This window comes from Colletotrichum destructivum, chromosome 1 (genome assembly GCF_034447905.1).
Source record: "Colletotrichum destructivum chromosome 1, complete sequence".
In the NCBI taxonomy this organism is placed as follows: domain Eukaryota; kingdom Fungi; phylum Ascomycota; class Sordariomycetes; order Glomerellales; family Glomerellaceae; genus Colletotrichum; species Colletotrichum destructivum.
The window spans coordinates 3029609-3049287 of NC_085896.1; the positions used below are offsets into that span (position 1 = coordinate 3029609).

A 19679-nucleotide genomic window follows, 5' to 3' on the forward strand; every position below is an offset into this window, starting at 1 on the left:
CGGTCGGGTCGCTCCATCTGAAGGAAAAAAAAAGTTGCCTTTGGCTGGGGCGGCAGGGTCCTTCTCGTAGTAGGAGAGAAAAAAATAATTGGAGGTACATACAAACCGGCCTCTCATGAACATCACCGCCGGCGACGTATCTTGAGATTGAGCCGCGACAATGACTTCGATAGACGTGTCAGCGCAGAGGAGCGCTCTCCTGAGCGACGCCGTCGTCCTGGAGCATTTACCCACCGAAATTCTAGAGGTCATAAGAAATCACACGGCCTCAAACCTCCTCGACGCCGTCGCGGAGGCCGCTCTTATCCCCCAACTTACAGATCGAATTTTCATTCACTTTGAGAATGTCTTTCCCGACATCTGCGCCCGTTGGCTCCTCAACCCCAGAAATCAAACCAGCAATGGCCCCGTCCTTGCTTCTCTTGCAAGGATACTGTCCTTCGCCCCGTACTTGTCGGAATTCCTACAACATGTCATGAAAGAGGACTTGACCAAGACGCCGCCCCAAGGACCCCAGGCGCTGAACCTCCGATTCCCCGACCTCACCACTTTCACTCCCGCCCAAGACTCCGACCTCTTGCGGCTTCTGCTGGCCGCATGGCGGCTGGTCTGTTTCGACCAGAGGACCTACGGTATCCTGGTCTCACCAACTCACATGCAGACTCTCTTCACACATGAGAGCCGCGCCGTCCGGTACTTGGCGATCCGGATATTCAGCCAACTTCTCCGTGCAGCCGACTCGAAATTGGAAGCTCTCATCCGCGAGCATGTTGGGACGAAGGTGGCTATCCTCGCTGACTTTGACGGGCTCCAAGTAGACTATGGGTTCCTCAGTCTGTATGAAGATGCACGGGTCAAGAAGGTCGCGGCTCTGCGCCGTGAGCTTCGCGATGCTTCTCAGAGCAATCAAATCCATCCTGTCCCTCCGCAAAGCCTGACCCCCTTCGTTGCGTGCTACGGCAAGACAATCTTGCCGCGACCGTCCGGACCGGTCGAGAAGAACTCGTCTCTCGTGCTGACGTCCACTACTACCCAAAATCTCGAGACTCTCGCCCGTCTCCTCAAAAATGCAAGCCCGATTCTGCTGCACGGTCTTCCCGGCTCTGGAAAGACATCGTTAGTCCACGAAATCGCCAAGGAGTTTGGAAAACATTCTGAGATGGTGACATTACACATCAATGAGCAGACAGACGCCAAGATGCTCATTGGGCTCTACTCAACAGACTCGAAGCCGGGAACGTTCTCGTGGAGGGCCGGTGTTCTGACGACTGCCGTCAGAGAAGGTCGTTGGGTCCTCATCGAAGACTTGGACAGGGCGCCGAACGAAGTCATCAGCACAATCCTACCCCTGATCGAACGAGGCGAGCTTCTCATTCCGAGTAGGGGTGAACGGATCAAGGCCGCCAACGGATTCCGCCTTTTCGCCACAGTGAGAAGCTCCCGGGGCATGCATGGCCGGGAAACGCTCCCAAACCTACTCGGCATGCGATTCTGGCAGCTGCTTTCTGTACACACGCCCACGGAGACCGAGTTGCAGGACATCGTCGTCGGGTCCTACCCCGTCCTCCACAAATTTGCCCCAGGGATTCTCGCCGTTTACCGACGCTTGTCGAAACCGATGTCTGGAAGCATGCCCTTCTCATCCAGCCGTGGTATGGCTGACCGCCAGATCAGCTTGCGGGATCTTCTGCGATGGTGCAGACGCCTCACAGCCACGCTTTCTGCGGCGGGATGCACCACTGGCGAAGAGCCTATTACCGATACCACCCGGAACTGGATGTTCATGGAGGCCGTCGACTGCTTCGTTGCTGGCATTCCGGACGTTCAAGTCAAGCAACATCTGATCTTTGGCATCGCCGAGGAAATGCACATGGCGAAGGAGCTGGTAGAGTACCACTTCGACCAATACATTCCTCAGCTGGAGCAAAGCGACAGCCAGTTCAAAATCGGCCGCGCAATACTGCGCAAGCGCAAAGAGCGAGTGAACAAGGCTGCCCTCGCTAAGAAGCCGTTTGCTAGCACAACGCATGCAAAGAAGTTGCTGGAGCAGACCGCCGTCGCCGTGAACCTAGGCGAGCCGATCCTGCTCGTTGGTGAGACCGGTATCGGAAAGACGACTGTCGTTCAGCAGTTGGCCGACACCCTGGGTCACAAGCTGGTCGCCATCAACTTGTCTCAGCAGAGCGAGGCCGGTGATCTCCTTGGTGGCTTTAAGCCCGTCAACGTAAGGAGTCTGGCCGTTCCCCTGAAAGAGGAATTCGAGGACTTGTTCTCTGCGACAGGAATCTCGACAACGAAGAACCAGCGGTACCTCGAGCAGCTCGGAAAGTGTTTCGCCAAGGGACAGTGGGCAAAGTCTGCTAAGCTGTGGCGCGAAGCCCCCAAGATGTTCAAGAAGATTATCGAGGAGCTCACCCGGCGAGAGAGGGAGCAGAGCCAGGCTCGTGACGAGGCAGGCCAGCCGACGAAGCGGCGCAAGACCGAATCTAAGCTTCAGACCCTCCTTGAGCTCAGCCCCCGGTGGGATCAGTTTTCTCGCAGTCTCGACCAGTTCGAAGTCCAGCTGTCCGGCGGCTCGACAGCGTTCGCCTTCTCCTTCGTCGAGGGCAATATTATCAAGGCCGCCCGAAATGGTGACTGGGTGCTCCTCGACGAAATCAACCTTGCATCGCCGGACACTCTGGAAAGTATCGCAGACCTCCTGACGGGACCTGTCGAGACACCTTCCATCCTGCTGTCGGAGACGGGAGAAATCGAGAGGATCAGAGCACACCCGAACTTCCGCATCTTTGGCGCCATGAACCCTGCGACAGATGTGGGAAAACGCGACCTCCCTATCGGGATTCGGTCTCGGTTTACCGAGCTCTACGTCGACAGCCCGGACAAGGACAAGAACGACTTGATCACTATCGTCAAGACGTATCTGAGGAACAGCAGCATCAAAGACGAGGCCGCCACGAACGATATCGCGGCGCTGTATATGAACACCAAGAGCTACGCCGAGCGCAAGGAGATTGTTGACGGGGCCAACGAGGTGCCGCATTTCAGTCTTCGCACCTTGACGCGCGTCTTGACCTATGTCAACTACATTGCTCCTTTCTATGGCATTCGCCGATCTTTGTACGAGGGCTTCTCGATGGGTTTCCTAACCCTTCTCGACAGAGAATCGGAAAAGCTGATCATGCCGCTGATCGACCACCACTTGTTTGGACGCATCTCTAATCCTCAGTCTCTGCTTTCGCAACCACCAAAACAGCCTGACGATGGCAAGCAGTATGTGCGGTTCCGTAACAAGGCAAAGGACCGTCACTACTGGCTTGCGCAGGGAGGGGAGACCCCCAAGGAGCGAACAGACTACATCATCACGCCCTATGTGGAGCGCAACTTGCTTAACCTGGTCCGCGCGACGTCCACCCGTCGATTTCCTATCCTCATTCAGGGCCCGACCTCGGCAGGAAAGACGAGTATGATCGAGTATCTGGCAAACTTCACTGGTAACAAGTTTGTGCGCATCAATAACCACGAGCATACTGATCTGCAGGAGTATCTGGGCACGTATGTCTCGGACTCGACAGGAAGACTCCGTTTCCAAGAGGGATTGCTTGTGCAGGCCATGCGCCAAGGCCACTGGATCGTTCTTGACGAGCTGAATCTTGCCCCGACAGACGTGCTCGAGGCGCTGAACCGTCTTCTCGACGACAACCGAGAGCTTCTGATCCCGGAGACACAGGAGGTCGTGAGACCGCACGAGAACTTCATGCTGTTCGCGACCCAGAACCCCCCCGGCCTCTACGGTGGACGAAAGGTGCTTTCACGTGCGTTCCGCAACCGTTTCTTGGAGCTGCACTTCGACGACATCCCCGAGGACGAACTGGAGTATATCTTGCAGAACAGAAGTATCAACACGGCGCCCTCGGACTGCAAGAGGATCGTCACGGTCTACAAGGAGCTCTCCCGTCTTCGCCAGACTAGCCGTCTGTTCGAGCAGAAGGACAGTTTCGCCACGCTTCGTGATCTGTTCCGATGGGCTTTGCGAGAGGCAGACACTCGCGAGCAGATCGCGGTCAACGGTTTCATGTTGCTTGCGGAACGAGTACGAATCGAGGAGGAGCGCACTGCTGTCAGAGAGGTCATCGAGAGCGTCTTCAAGGTCAAGATTGACCCAGAAGTTTTATACACCGCCAAGTCATCGCCCATCTTGAGCCAGCTTCAGGGAATGTCCAACAACCACGGCGTTGTGTGGACTCGCGCCATGCGTCGTCTCTATGTCTTGGTCCACACTGCCATCCGCAACAACGAGCCCGTTCTTCTTGTGGGCGAGACCGGATGCGGCAAGACCACTGTCTGTCAGATTCTTGGGGACGTGCTCGGAAAGGAGCTGCACATTGTCAACGCCCACCAGAATACCGAGACGGGAGATCTTATCGGTTCTCAGAGACCAGTGAGAAACCGAGGGGCGATTGCAGACTCGTTGAAGGTCGATCTGACTTCTCTCCTCGGGGCGCTTGGCGAAGACTCGACAGGCTCATTGGATGACCTGCTGCAAAGATACCACGCCCTTCCGACCGAGACGTTGGCCAAGGTCGACGGCCCCGCGCAAGAAAAGATCGCGCTGCTGGAGGCTAAGAGCAAAGCCTTGTTTGAATGGTCTGACGGAAGTCTTGTTCACGCCATGAAGGCCGGTCAATTCTTCCTGCTCGACGAAATCTCCCTGGCCGACGATTCCGTGTTGGAGCGTCTGAACTCCGTTCTCGAGCCTCAACGATCTCTTCTCCTCGCAGAGAAGGGCATTGACAACTCGTTCGTCACCGCGGCCGATGGTTTCCAGTTCTTCGCGACTATGAACCCGGGAGGCGACTTCGGCAAGAGAGAACTGTCTCCGGCCCTGAGGAACCGTTTCACCGAGATCTGGGTCCCGGCCATGTCTGAAATGGACGATATGCTCGACATCGTCCTGTCGAAACTCGACCCGGCCTTCAAGTCCTACGGCAAGCCTGTGGTGCAGTTCGCCCACTGGTTCGGGCAAGTTTTCAGGTCTTCATCCTCTACGGCCTTCTCGATCCGTGACATTCTCATCTGGGTCAACTTCATCAACCTCTGCGGGCCCTCATCGCCCCAGTTCGCCGTGGCTCATGGCGCCGCGACCGTCTTCATCGACAGCTTGGGCGCCAACCCTTCAGCCTTGCTGGCCATGGATCCTAAGGCACTCGATTCCCAGAGACAGAAATGTCTCGACAAGCTCAGCGAGCTGCTTGGCTACGACACCACGGCTGTCTACCGAGCACAGCCCGAGGTCACCTTGACCGAAGACAGACTGTCCATCGGCGAGTTCGGCCTGCCCAGAGAAGCAGCCCGCTCAACGGACCCCACCTTCGCCTTCAATGCCCCGACTACAAGACTCAATGCCATGCGAGTGATGCGTTCTCTCCAGATGCGGAAGCCCATTTTGCTGGAAGGTAGCCCTGGTGTCGGCAAGACGACCCTTGTCGCCGCTCTGGCTCGCGTATGCGGCCGGCCCCTGACTCGAATCAACCTGTCAGACCAGACTGATCTGATGGACCTGTTCGGTACGGATATGCCTGTCGAGGGCGCCGAGGCCGGCAATTTTGCCTGGCGCGATGCTCCCTTTCTCCAAGCCATGCAGAACGGCGAGTGGGTGTTGCTTGACGAGATGAACTTGGCCTCTCAGTCGGTGCTGGAAGGTCTCAATGCCTGTCTTGACCATCGTGGAGAGGTTTACATCTCCGAGCTGGACCAAGTCTTCAAGAGACATCCGGATTTCAGACTATTTGCTGCGCAGAACCCCCATCACCAGGGAGGCGGCCGAAAGGGACTTCCGAGCTCCTTCGTGAACAGATTCATCGTCGTTTACGCCGACGTCTTCACGGCCGAGGACCTTCTGCTCATTGCGCAGCACAACTTCCCCAGTATTCCTACCGACGTTGTCAGCGGCGTCATTCAGTTCATCTCTCGCTTGGATCACCAAGTTGCGATCGAGAAGGCTTTCGGCTCCCACGGAAGTCCTTGGGAGTTTAACCTGAGAGATATCCTCAGATGGTTGCATCTCCTGGCGACTACCGACCCTCTCCTGGCGACCGGCAAACCAGATGATTTCCTCGACCTCATTATCCGCCAGCGTTTTCGGTCTTCTTCAGACCGCGAGGAAGTGAACAAGCTCTTCGCCCAGGTCTTCTCGAGGGACCCGCAAACTCACAGCTTGTACCATGACACCAACGCGGCGTTTTCTCAAGTCGGCAACGCACTGCTTCCTAGAAACCAGACCTCGCAACCTTTTGCTCTGCCCGGCATCGACATTGTCTCTCGACTTCCCGAGATCGAGTCGCTCATGGTCTGCATCAAACAGGACATTCCGTGCATTCTTAGCGGTCCGTCTGGCAGCGGAAAGTCGGTACTGCTCGAGCACGTTGCTGCCCTTGTCGGAAAGCCCCTCGTTGTCTTCCCTCTCAATGCCGACATCGACACAATGGATCTAGTCGGTGGCTTTGAGCAGTCGGACCCCCTCCGTGAGGTAAACGCTTCCCTGAAGGAGCTCTTCGAGGGTCTGCAGACCACAATCCTGACCCGGGTACCGGGCCAAGTTCCCCCAGAGGCCCTCGCTCTGCTGTATCTCCTGGAAACCTATCGCGGAGACACCAATGGCCTTCCGGCTATCACGGCAGCAGTCGAGCAAGTTCTCTCTGAGGTTTCCAGGGAGTCGGAAATTGGCGTGCTCCTCTCCAACGCCTACACCGTTCTACAAAACCCACTGGTGGTCAGCAACCCCCGTTTCGAGTGGCTCGATGGAGTCATCGTCAAGGCTCTCGAAACCGGCCAGTGGCTGGTCTTGGACAACGCCAATCTGTGCAACGCCTCCGTTCTGGACAGACTAAACTCTCTGCTCGAGCCAAACGGTTTTTTGAGCATCAATGAACACTGCGGCCCTAACGGAGAGCCGAGAATCATCAGACCTCACCCGGATTTCCGAATCTTCTTAACGGTCGATCCGCGCTACGGTGAGCTATCACGAGCCATGAGGAACAGAGCCGCCGAGATCCATCTCAGCGAGCGGAAGACGCACGCCCTCCAAGAACCTAGCTCGCACGTTCATGTGGAGAGCAGCTTGCAAAGATTTTCCACTTCCAGTCGGATTTCCACGTCTGTCTTGAGCGACAACGACTCCTCAGACGTGAGCAATATAACGCTCGAGAACCTTTCCCTTCAGGATTTGGCTCTCGTGGATAGATTCTCGCGCTCCGTCCAACGCGGCTTAACCGATCTCAGCTCGGCTGGTCTCGACAAGTACCAAAGGAGCTTAAATGAGCAACTCGGATTCCTGGATGCGACGGAGACGGCCGGTCTCCGCGAGGCTATCTCGCAACTCTATGCAGCCCTTCCCGGTGCCAACTCGGGCTTCGGATCTGTGCAGGTAAGATCATTCAAGTCGTGGAGAGAAAGAGGAGAGTCAACTGACAGTCAACCCCAGCCCCTGAACCCTCTCCACAACGCCTCTATTGTACGCGTTTTGCACCAAAGTAAAGATGAGCTGCCCTTCTGGCTTTCCGTCAGCTACGGGTTTCTCTTGGAGATCCAGCGATGCCAAGTCGCGATCGCCACTCAGGCCACCAGGGCGAAGGCAACGAAACTCGCTTCATTGAACCGTCTCCAGCGATCCATCGTATCGGACCGCGTCGCATCTGTCGCGAAGGACTCGACAGTCAGGGTATCAAAATTCCTGTCGAGGACTCTCCAGATCATCAGAACCTTTATCCAAGCCAACCTGACGACATCCCACGGCTGGCAGGATCGTGCTCGGGTTATCCGAAACATGCTGGACTTCTGGTGGCGAACTCTCAACCTTACTACCGAGAACCTCTTTGAGGAAGCACGGTTCCAGGCCCATTTGATGCATGGAGTTGAATCCGTCCAAACACTCCTTTCGCCTACGACGGAAGCCACAAACAGACAGCTCGCCGATCGCTACCTTCAGACTGTTGAAGAAGACTTCACAACCGGCTTCCGCCTGACAACTGGCTTGAGCATGGAAGTCCTGTGGAAGCAGATCAAGCCGCTCCCCGTCATGAGCGAGGAAACTCTTACCAAAAGTCAGGAAATCGAGCAGCTCGGCAAACGTCTCGACGAGCTCAAGTGGAAGGTCAAGGCATCCATTACTGATCTGGCCAGAGCCATGACAACTCTCGTCAAGGCCGACGAGATTGTACGAAGCACCAACTCTGACGTGACAGAGCTCATCCAAGACCTCACGAAGGAGATCGAGCTTTTGGAATCCAAGGTCGGTTCGGAGTCCAGCGAGGTCAAGCCGTTCTTCGCGTCGGAGTTTGAGACTCTGAGACAGGCTTCTCTGTTGAGGTCGCAAGCCATCGCATATTTCCAAGGCCTGCCATACAGCGCCAACGAGACGGATCTTCTGGTCTTGTCAAGCCAGCAAACCATCGACCAGATCCGTCTTGGCAGCTTCGGAGCCAAAGAAGCACAGTATTTGACCATCGGCCTGCTCGCTTCCCAGGATCCTGCCACTCATGTCTGGAACGGCAAGTTCGCCACGTCCCTCTTATCAAGACTCAACTCCCTTCATGCAACGAGTCTGCGCTCACTCGGACTCCTTGAGACCGAATTGCCTGCCATGGGTCGATCCGTTGCTGCTCTGGCCCCGACAATCCAGAAGAACCAAGTCGCGGCCCTAAACGCGGTTCTCAAGAGGCTCATCACCACGGTATTCTCTGTTCATGGCGGTGAGCAGCACGAGGAGCCCGTCAGTGCAATCTACGATCAGGTTAAGCGCGAGTTCGAAGGCGCCACCGTCACGCCCCTGCAGATACAGCAGCTGGCCGCCCGGTTCGAGGGCACCATTCCTAGCGACTGGCCCGTTCACGTTCATCAGATCGCCCAGCAGCACTTGGTCCCTGCCGTTGTTGCCCTCGCCGTGTCCGACAAGATCGAGGGCACCAGTCAGCCCCATAGCGAGGCAGTCAGCGCCCGAATTGTCGCTGCCTGCTCGGCAGTCGCCTGGGTTGAGTTCTCGGTTAGCGCGATCATGCTTTACGTGCCGGACAAGGCTTTCGATCCGCAACTGCGGCCGCAATTCGAAAAGGACGTTCACGACGAGCTGACCAAGGGACTTGAACACAAACTCTCGTCACTGTTGGACTTTGAGACTCGCTTCACGGGCCAAAAGACCTCGCTCCGCATCCAGCTCGTGCAACAAGACATCGAAGCGCTTGGCCCGGCACCAGCACCGACACAGCTGCTTTACAGACCCGCTCGATCGGAGCTCGCCAATGTTCAGACATCCTTCAACAACGTCCTGGCGACCATCCTTGGGCAGGACCTGTCGGCTCATCATACTGCCTTTGCCCTATCGGGTTCTCCTGACGCCGTACAAGTTATCAATCTCGTCAGGCAGAACCTGGCTCACATGGTTGATCGCTTGGCTAACCGTGATCACCGAGCAAACCACCTCGATGCTTACCAGGACATGACACGGCCTCTCGTCAACATTCTTGGCTGTCTCCAGCTTGGTCTGTCGTTGAGCGACGGGCTCGAGTCCATCGAACATCATATTGCGGAGAAGACTCTCATGGACCTAACCCCCTTCATCGGCGGTAACCCCGAGCACCATGTCCTCAAGAAGTTCCCGAACAGGAGCCTGGAGTTCCTCGACTACATTGGGCTAATTGCATCCGTTGAGGGATTGAGGAACCTCAACGCCAGTGTCCGTGAAGCGCTGTTCGAATGCGTCCACCGGTTCTTCCAAGAATGGGCCAAGAGGCTCGAGGACGACCGCAAAGCGGAGGAGGCTCGGACGAACCTCTACCGTTTTAAGGGAAGCTTCGAAGACGAGGAGGAGATGGACGAGCAAGAGTTCAACGAGCTTTTCCCCACGTACGACGAAGAGCAGGACGAGAAGCCCGCCATCGGACATCAGAAAGTTCGCGACGTGTCGGTTAGACTGGCCGAGTCTCATCGCAAGGTCTTCCTGGAGCAGCCGACCCCACCTGAAGCGCTCCAAGAGGTTTGTAAGAAGGTTGGCAAGGGTGTCGCACAGGAGCTCGCGCACAAGTCTGCGGTTCACCAGGGCGTCAACAGCCGAGTGCTCCCCCTTGCACTCTGGTCGGTGGACGAGCAGATGACAGCGCTTAAAACCAACACCGTCGGCACCACTTACAACTTCTACACCGACTCTAACCTTCCCGAGGTTCGCCGCCTGATCCCGCTCGTTGACAAGGTGGAGGCTCGCTTCCGTGACTTGCAACAAGTGGACGAAATCGGCCACATGCAGCCGTTGGCAGACGTACGAGCCGCTTGCGAGCAGCTCCTCGACCTCACCCACACCGAGCCCCTGGCCAAGATTCTACCCAAGTTGGAGCATCTTCACGGTATCGTCTACGAGTGGCAGCACGGAGGCTACGCTCCAGCCATCTATGGAGCGCCGGCCCTCTACACGTCTCTGACAGACACCATCATCAGCTGGCGACGACTGGAACTCTCGACCTGGGCCAAGCTCTTCGACATGGAGGCTCAAAAGTGCTCAGAGGATGCTGACTCGTGGTTCTTCATCGCCTACCAGGTCCTCATTGCCGTTCCCCTGTCTCTTGTCGACTCCCCCGAGCTGAAGGATTACGCCGTCAACCTGGTGAGGGAGCTCGAGACATATTTCTCCACCGCCATCATCGGCCAATTCTCCGCCCGCCTCAGACTGCTAAGACAGTTGCAGAAGCACCTGCAGCTGCTCACCGTCGACTACCCCTCCCTGGCCGTTGTGTCCGACGCGGCACTGAACTTCATCGACTTCCACTCTCGCTTCGAGAAGGTTGCAAAGGTAGCAATTGCCAAGGGAAGGGCGCCGTTCGAGAAAACGATGAAAGAAGTCGTTTTGCTGGCCAGCTGGAAGGACACCAACATTAATGCTCTGCGCGAGAGCGCGCGCAAGTCTCATTTGAAACTTTTCAGACTTGTTCGCAAGTTCCGCGCTGTCCTCGGCCAGCCGATGAAACCCATTCTGGAGCAGGGTATCCCAGACGACGAGGTCCCCATCACCCAGATCACAGATGCTAGAGACAAGGTCCTTCTACAGGCTGGCGGCAGAGACTTGTTCGCCCATCTCAAGGTTGACGTCAAGGCCGTCAAGGCCTGCAACGTGGCCCTGGATCAATGGTTCTATCAACATAAGCGTCTGTCCAACACCTCGAAAACGCTTCACACCATGGTTCAAGTCGCTGCTCGGGCTCACAATACCCCCCTCGATGCCACCCAGGAAATCCTCTCTTACGTGCAAGATCTCAACGCTTCGATTGCGGAACTGCGCAAGGAGACCCCCGGCACTTTGACAGACGAAAACAAGGATCAAGTCAAGAACCTCAAGACGCGCAAGCGCAACCTCTTTGCGGACGTCCTGAAGATGATGAGGCAGATGGGCTTCCGTTACAACCTCGGAACCGAGGAGTTGGCCAAGCAGGATTCCCTCGCGGTCGTCCTGGCACGTATGCCCGCCTCTCACATCCAGGAGAAGGAGAACAGCGCCGACGATGCCGCCGAGTATTACTTCCACAAGGTTGTCGACATTGCGCCCAAGGTCAGAGCCTCCATACACGAATACTCGGAAGAGCTCACTGGTGCCGAGATGTCTAGAAGCACCGGGTTCATGGAGGGCATGGTGGCTGTCGTCTTGGGTCAGCACAGCTCTTTGTCTGCTACTCGCAAGGCCATCGCCTCTCTTGACCGGGCCATCGCCTCGGTCGCAAGCTTGAGCAGCACAACCATCGGGCGCAACACCAATGGAAGCAGCCCGACCATCACCGTGGACTGGATGAAGCCCATTCTGGATTTCGGAATCAAGGTTGTCGACATCCACGGCAAGCTGGCCTCGGTCGATAATCAACCTGTACTGGGCCACCTGCAGGCCACCCTGCAGGAAGTGGACGAATTGTCGAAGCAGTGGCACGCTCTGGCTTCTACTCCTCAGAAATTCACGACCGAACAGCACGACTCCCTGCGGAAGCGGTCCTTGCTCGCGGAGGAGAACTTCAAGGCACTGATCCCCGGCCTTGGCCGCTCGGATCTTGATTTCGTTCTGAAGCAAATCACAAGCTGGTTCAGCATTCAGACCGTCCAAGGCGACCAGGAGGCTCGTGTCGACATCGACACCACCGCCCAGCGATTCAACGACACGGTGCCCAACCTTTGCGATACTGTACTTGTTGCGCTTCAAGAGTACAAGAAGACCATGGCTGGTCTGCCAAGCTCGTCCGAAGACTCGGGCTGGCTAGCAAAGGCCTCTGCTGTCCGCATCTCCGGCCTCAACACGCTCTACATCAATGCGATCGTCAGCAAGATCGAGGCGTGTTTGGCCGCCCTGGAAAGCGTTGACTTGGAGCAACCCAAACTGAGCGCACTTTCTTCGTCGCTCTTGGCCGTTGTTCTCCCTATCCTTCAGCAATACGCCTCAATCTGCCGCCGAGGCTTCGCTGAACTCCATAGCCTACATGCTGCTACCGGTTTCATGGCTCACCAGCTGGCGCGAACCTTTGTTCAGCTCGCTGCCAAGGGCTTCTGCTCTCCTCAAGAGAAGCAAGGCGAGGAGTCTGGCGAATCAGGCAAACTCGAGTCCGGAACCGGTCTGGGAGACGGCGATGGAGCGGAGGACATCAGCAAAGACATCCAGCCCGATGAGGATTTGACAGAGCTTGCCCAGGAGCCGAACAAAGAAAAGGATGGCGAGATGGAAGACGAGAAGGACGCCGTCGACATGGCGGACGAAGAGCTTGAAGGAGAGATGGGCAGTGTTGGTGGAGACGACGAGGAAGAAAATTCCGATGGAGAAGGCGAAGATGGCAAGGAGGAGAACGAAATGGAAGAGGAGGTTGGCGATGTCGACGATCTCGATCCCACGGCCGTTGACGAAAAGATGTGGGACGGAGGAGGCGATGACGAGGCAGAAAAAGACCAGAAGGGCGACAAGGCCAAGGGGCAGAAGATGGACGAGCAGATGGCGGCTGAAGCCGAGGCCAACGCCCAAGAAAGTGAGACGGAGGATGACAAGCAGAATGCCGAAAAAGGGGACGAGGAGATGGAAGAGGAGGAGGAGGAAGAGGAAGAGCCAGGCGCGGAGCAAGAAGACGCGAAGTTTGAGGACGATCAGGTCAAGCAAGACCAAAATGTGGAGGAGAACGACGCGCTGGCGATGCCCGAGGAGATGGACTTCGACTTCGACGATGAAGGAGAAGATGCAGGTTCCGAGGACGATGAACTCGACAAATTGTCAGACGTTGAGAAGGACGAGCCTCAACAGCAGCAGCAGGAGTCGGACGTCGAGGACGGAGAGGAAGAGACGCAGCGACCCGATGAGAAGGGCCCCGAACATGAAGGAGAGGAAGAAAAGGAGGAGGAGGAAGCGCCAGAGGAAGACCTCGCGGGCGAGCCCGAGGTCGATATGGAGCCCAAGGCAGAGGAGGAAGAGCAGCCCAATCAGCCCGAGGAGCCCGACAACCGCGTGGAACCCCCTCGGGATGACTCCAATGCCGACGCCAACGCTGCGCCGAGCGATGTCAAGGGCGGCGGCCAAGATCAAGACGCCGACAAGATGGACGTTGAAAACGACTTCGACACCAACGCTGCCCAGAGGGACGATGGAGACGCAGGAGACGGGTCCGCGGAGCAGCAAACCAGCGCCGGGAAGAAGGGCCAGCTTTCACGGTCCGACGACCAAGCGCAACCCACCGACCAGGACCAGGATGACACGCCCGAGACCAGCAGACAGGATCCTTTCAAGAAGCTCGGCGATGCCCTTGAGCGTTGGCACCGCCAGCAGAACGACATCAAGGATCCCGAGAAGCAGCAGCAGGAAGAGGGCGAGCAGAAGCAGTCGCGGGACGTCGACGCGGAGCTCGGCGCTCGCGAGTTCCAGCACCTCGAGGACGACGAGACTGCGGCCGACGCCCAGGCCATGGGCAACGCCTCCGAAGATCAGGTGCAGCCCATCGACGAGGCGATGGCCATTGACGAAGAGAAGGAGGACCCACAGAGCCGAGTGATGCCCGACGCGGAGGATGCCGAGATGGACCAAGACCCCGACAAGATGGACACGACCGAGGCCCCCGAAGTCCAGGAGAAAGACACCGGTGCCGACAAGGACGACGGCCGGTCCGGCGTCAAGACGCGACAGGGCGCTTTCGAGCGCGAGGCATCGCCCACTGAGGACGAGGTCCAACGAGCCGAAGAGGACTCGGAAGATGAGCAAGCCGTTGAGGAAACCTCGACGCAGCTCTCGGCGACCCATATCAGCGACGAGCAGCTTCCCCTTCGCGACTTCTCCGAGTCGCTGCGGTCCTGGACGGGGTTCCAGTCCAAGACGCACCCGCTCTCGCTCTCCCTCACCTCTCAGCTCAGGCTCATCCTCACCCCATCCCAGTCCACGAAGCTCTCGGGCTCGTACCGCACGGGCAAGCGCCTCAACATCAAGAAGATCATTCCGTACATCGCGTCCAGCTATAAGCGCGACAAGATCTGGATGCGCCGCGCCATCCCGACCAAGCGTAGCTACCAGATCCTCCTCTGCGTCGACGACTCGCGCAGTATGGGCGAGTCGAGCTCCGGCACGCTGGCCCTCGAGTCCCTCGTCATGGTCTCGCGCGCGCTGACCATGCTCGAGGTCGGCCAGGTCGGCGTCCTCGGCTTCGGAGCCGATACCTTCATGGCACACGACTTCGCCGAGCCGTTCGCCTCGCACGATGCGGGAGCCAAGGTCATGCAGCACTTCAACTTCCAGCAGGACCGCACCGACATCGCGCTGCTCGTGCGCCGGACCATCGACCACTTCCGCGCCGCGCGCTTGCAGAACCCGGCCCGCGGCGGCGCCGAGGACCTGTGGCAGCTCGCCCTGATCCTGTCGGACGGCCTGACGCCGTCTTCGCAGCACGAGCCCATCCGCCGCCTGCTCCGCGAGGCCATGGAGGAGCGCATCATGATCGTCTTCATCGTCATGGACGACACGGGCAACAAGAAGGGCGACAGCGTCCTGGACCTCAAGGAGGCCAAGTTCGTCAAGGACGAGAGCGGCAACAGCCGCGTCGTTATCGAGAGGTATCTCGACACCTTCCCCTTCCAATACTACCTCATCGTTCACAACCTCGAGGACTTGCCCGGCGCGCTTGCCGGGTTACTGAGGACCTGGTTCGCCGAGGTTAACTCGTGAAGAAGAGGGAATGATGAGAGAAAAGTAAAAGAAAAAAGAAAAAGAAAAAGAAGAGAATTGAGAATACAGGGAGGAAGCATAACAAAAATTCGCGTGTTAGTTTTTAAGTGCATTTTTGTCACGGGTTGGAGTTCGGGATGGGATTACTACTGAATAGACGGACGCCTTCCACATGGGAGAGTTTTCTAGATTTAGACAAAAAGGCAACTCATTCAATGTTTGAAAAAAAATCTCTTTCCGTCTGTCGACAAGCTGGCCTTGCTTTGCCGGCTCGTGAGAAAACGTGGTATCAACCGGGCCGTAGCCAAAGGTGCGTAGAAGTACAAAACAAAATAGAAAGGTCTCGGAGACCACCGTAAAACTCCTTAACCCGGTTCCCTCATCACAGCCCGCCCCGGCATCTCAAATTGAATGACGGCCACAGACAGGCTAGGCATCCTCGATACGGACCTTCTTGCTCGCACCCTGGTCCTCGGCGCTGTCTACCGACTTGCGCTTGCTGCCGGTGTCCTCGGTACCGGCAGCAGAGGCAGCCGCCACGTTTTTCTCCCAGCGAGCGTGCCAATCGAGCAGTCTGGCGTACTCGAGCTCGACGCTGCTCAGGGCCTCGTTGAGCTTCTCCAAACGCTCCGACTGGTCCAACTGGCCAAGAACATCGGCATTCTGGCGGTACAGGCGCTGCTTGACGAACAGCTGCCACAGGCGGTAGTGGTGGCTCTCCTCCTTTGTCGGCCTGGCCTTCTGCTCCTCGCCGAATCCAACCTTCACAGACGCGGGCAGCTGAGACATGGTCTGCATCTCGACCAGGCGCTTAAACTGACGCTCTACAATCTTTGTCTTCTGGCGCAGTGTTCCAAGAAGCTCTTGGTCGACCAGATCCTTGGGGACGGTGCCGCTGGGAGGGTTGGGGAGGGCGATGCTGGTGTTGATCTTGACGTTGCCGAACTCTGGCAGCGATCGCAGGAACGTCAGGTCGGCCAGGTCGCGCATGTCGTCAAAGGCCTCGTTGGGATCCTCTACGGTCAGTTCTAAGGTCTGCGGTTTGTTGTAGTAATGCTCAAAGATGGTTTTATACAGACGAGCACCAATGCCCTTGCCTTGGAAGGGCGGCAGGACGAGGAACTGGGAAAGCCGCGAGCGGCAGGGCAGCTCCTCAAGCAGGTCAAACTCCTCCTTTGGCAGATCCCATTCGGACGAGGGAGGGGTCGGCGGGCGGAAGCAAAAGAAGCGGTAGACAGTCGCGTAGCCGACGAAGGTGTATGATGACTTGTCACTCGTCTCTGCCGACGCTTGTTTGCGATAGAGTAAGAAGACAGTCCACCTGTTGGCGTCCTCGGGGACCTTCCAGGGGTCCTCTTCGTTGTTTATCTCGCGGGAGATGTATGATCCTCCCTCAATGAACATGGGAACGAGAGCCTCGACGCGGGTGACGATCTGGCGAACAGCAGGGTCCGCAAGGCTACCCTTCCATACCTCGTATGTACCATCCTGGGCCTCGAAGCTAGAATGGAGGGCGCCAGGAGGGGTCCAGCCGTCAGGTTGGCTCTGAGCACCCGAGTTGAATTCGCGTGCAGACTGAAAGGCGACTGTAAGGCATCAAGGTCAGCGACTCGGATTTGTTTGTGGTGGCGGTTCTACACACCTAGCGGCAGGTGCTCCTTCAGTATAGCATCAACATCCGCAGCCTCGGTCTCGCCAACAGACTGGAACTTCTTGCCGTAGAACACCTTGACGTTCGGTCGCATGTCAAAGGTGCGATAGCGCAGGTCGATCTTGAGGTCCTTGTATCCAAAAATGCGCTCATCGTCGCCAAAGATGGAGTAGGTGAACCTGGGATTAAAGGAAGCAATCGTCTTCGTGGCCCCGAGAGCAGGAGCGATCAGGCTAATATTGAGTGACTCGGTGGCGTTCGCCGACCCTGCGATACCAGTCAGTAGTTGTTGCAACAGCAAAGAATCGAGAGTGTCGGGGGAGCGTACACTCATCAGTCTCAGCCATTGTGTTGAAGATTGTAAGCCGGAACTCTTGGGCAAGGTGCTGGAAGATAACGTATCGTGGTTGCAGACAGTGTCGTGAGATTGCCCGGTGGTTCGAAAAGAAAGAGCTGAGAATGAAAACTCTTTGTCTGAGTGAGGTGGTTGAAATAGTGCGATCTTGTATGGCTGCTTACCTTAGGTCTCGATGCTCTTACCTACTTGACCGGGTCTCCTTTGCGATCAGAGCCTTTAGTGTGAGTGACGCGCGCCAAAGGATTCGCGAAAGAGACGCGATTAAGTGGTTCATGCAGTTAAAAGGAAGCAGCTTAATGGGCTGCCATCGGCCCGGGGCGCTAGCACTGGAAAGACTTAGTTCCAGTGGTCTTCGCAGTAAGAGAGACGGGAAGGACCCACCAGGCATTACGACATGGGGTAACAAGGCGCGATGGGGGGGCACCTCAGAAGGCCAGGGAGGAAAAGAACCAATGACCAATGGTTTGTGCCCAGTGCACCTTGGGAGCCAGCTCAGCTCCAACCTCGACGGAATTCTCCCTGAAGCTGAGATTCGAGAGCTAGACATTTCCACCCTTTGCGTTCGCTGGCCACTTATCTCAATTCCCGTTCGTTGACCATACATATAGTATCAGACATGCTGGTGTGATCCTACAGCTCTCGACAGAATTCGCCCTTCATCCCTCCCATTTCACCAATTCCCTTCGCACGGTCGACGGCGTTTTTACCCAGAAAATGGGAGGGCTACTGTTGCTGCTCTTGCTGAGCGTATGTACTTTTTTTCATTTACCTGCTGAGGCTTTTGGGCTCCTGGTCGTGTAATCGACCTCTCTGCATGATATAAAAAGCTAACATATTCCTTTGCGACGAAACAGGCGGTAATGGCCTTGGCGTAGGTTGTTCCTCAAGCGAAATGGCCCGAGTCTTCTTGCCCATCAAGGGAATGAAGCAAATGACCAGCTACCCTGCCTCGAACGATCCGTATACTGACAAGGGATGCCGCGGACCAGGTCCTTCTTCGCCGGTTCATTACCACTCGCCATAGCCCTCACTCAGTCGCAACTTCGCTTGATATCCAGCGTGGGCGTCGGCATCTTGGTTGGAACATCCATGATTGTGATTATACCCGAAGGCATTGAAGCTGTCACAACAACTGGTGGACACTCGCATGCTAAAAGGAGCTTGCTGGATGCGGCAGGCAAGCAAGGGATTCTCGGTGTGCGGTGGGCGGCAGGCGACAACGTCCCACAAGTAGCAACCGCCGCAGGGTCTACGAGGATGGAGGAGGAGCTCCATGCCCTCGCCCACGATGCCGAGGTCGTTCCAACGCTGCGCAGTCGAGAGGAGCAAGACGAACACGGCCATGACCAAGACAACGACCACGACCACAACCACGACGACGACCAGCCTCAGAAGAGCGCCCCAGGCCCCGAACCCCACCATAACGAAGAAAATCACAACGAGGTGCCGACGTTCTACATCGGTCTGTCCATGATTCTCGGCTTTGTCCTCATGTTCTTAATCGACAGACTGCCACGGCACGCGACGGACCGGATGCAGTCCGAGCCGCAGATGCGCCACGTCAGCCTGGATAACCTGGGCGGGTCAGCGAGTATCGGTGGCGAGGAGACGGAAGGCTTCCTCGGCACCCTGGCGCCTCCGCCGAAGCAGTCACGAAGCCTCGCAACAACGATTGGTCTGGTCATCCACGCCGCGGCAGACGGCATCGCTATGGGAGCGTCGACCTCGACATCCAATACCAAGCTGGGGTTGATCATCTTTGTCGCCATCATGGTGCACAAGGCTCCAGCAGCGTTTGGGTTGACATCGGTTCTCCTCAAGCAGGGGCTATCGAAGCGGACGGCGCGGGGGCACCTCATCGTCTTTAGTCTGGCTGCGCCTTTCGGGGCTCTCAGCACGTGGGCGATTATCAGGATCCTGGGCGGCGGCAACTTTGAGGGGGAGTCGGGTCAGTGGTGGACCGGCATGCTTCTGCTCTTCTCCGCCGGAACTTTCCTGTAAGTCAAACCAACGAGGCCGGACGTTTGGACCAGCAACTGACAACGGGCCAGTTTTGTCGCGATGCATGCCATGCAGGAAGACGGCAGCTCCCCGAAGCATGAACACAGTGGGATGAACGGCTACTCGGAAGGAGGCAGCGTTCAGCGAGGACAGCAGCAGCCGCAGATGCGTGATACCTTTGCGACGGTTGCCGGCATGCTCCTGCCTCTCCTCACGCAGTTTGGACACCACCATTGAGCAAGACTCGGCGGAAAGTGTGACTGCAAGTCCGGCATCAGAAGCCCAGCTGACAGACAGTGTCCGGGCACCTTTCCCTGTACGAGTGTAAATCAAGACTTCGATGAAGCCAGGTCCTCCTGGTACATGACGATGATGATTGTATAGACTTCCGTGAGTTGGGTTCCCTCCCCACTGGACCTCAAAAAGTCCAGACGGTGTATTTTTAAAATTCTATCTGTGCT

The 19679-nt window shown here is 56.9% G+C and overlaps 3 protein-coding genes across 3 annotated transcripts; 2 read left to right on the forward strand and 1 right to left on the reverse strand.

Annotated features, from left to right (window-relative positions):
- Positions 1 to 94: 94 nt before the first annotated feature.
- On the forward strand, positions 95 to 15209 carry CDEST_00918 (Putative von Willebrand factor, type A, AAA+ ATPase domain, midasin, midasin, AAA lid domain 7). The gene has a single exon (XM_062917077.1). The coding sequence runs from the start codon at positions 161 to 163 to the stop codon at positions 15206 to 15208; it is 15048 nt and encodes a 5015-aa protein (XP_062773128.1). The 5' UTR covers positions 95 to 160; the 3' UTR covers position 15209.
- A 1-nt stretch (position 15210) lies between these two features.
- Positions 15211 to 17450, reverse strand: CDEST_00919 (Putative histone acetyltransferase HAT1, acyl-CoA N-acyltransferase, histone acetyl transferase HAT1). The gene is made up of 3 exons (XM_062917078.1): positions 17188 to 17450; positions 16851 to 17126; positions 15211 to 16794 (listed from the first exon to the last, which is right to left on the reverse strand). The coding sequence occupies exons 1-3, from the start codon at positions 17204 to 17206 to the stop codon at positions 15638 to 15640; spliced, it is 1452 nt and encodes a 483-aa protein (XP_062773129.1). The 5' UTR covers positions 17207 to 17450; the 3' UTR covers positions 15211 to 15637.
- A 226-nt stretch (positions 17451 to 17676) lies between these two features.
- Positions 17677 to 19679, forward strand: CDEST_00920 (Putative zinc/iron permease). Its single transcript, XM_062917079.1, has 4 exons — positions 17677 to 17964; positions 18072 to 18088; positions 18207 to 19214; positions 19269 to 19679. The coding sequence occupies exons 1-4, from the start codon at positions 17932 to 17934 to the stop codon at positions 19453 to 19455; spliced, it is 1245 nt and encodes a 414-aa protein (XP_062773130.1). The 5' UTR covers positions 17677 to 17931; the 3' UTR covers positions 19456 to 19679.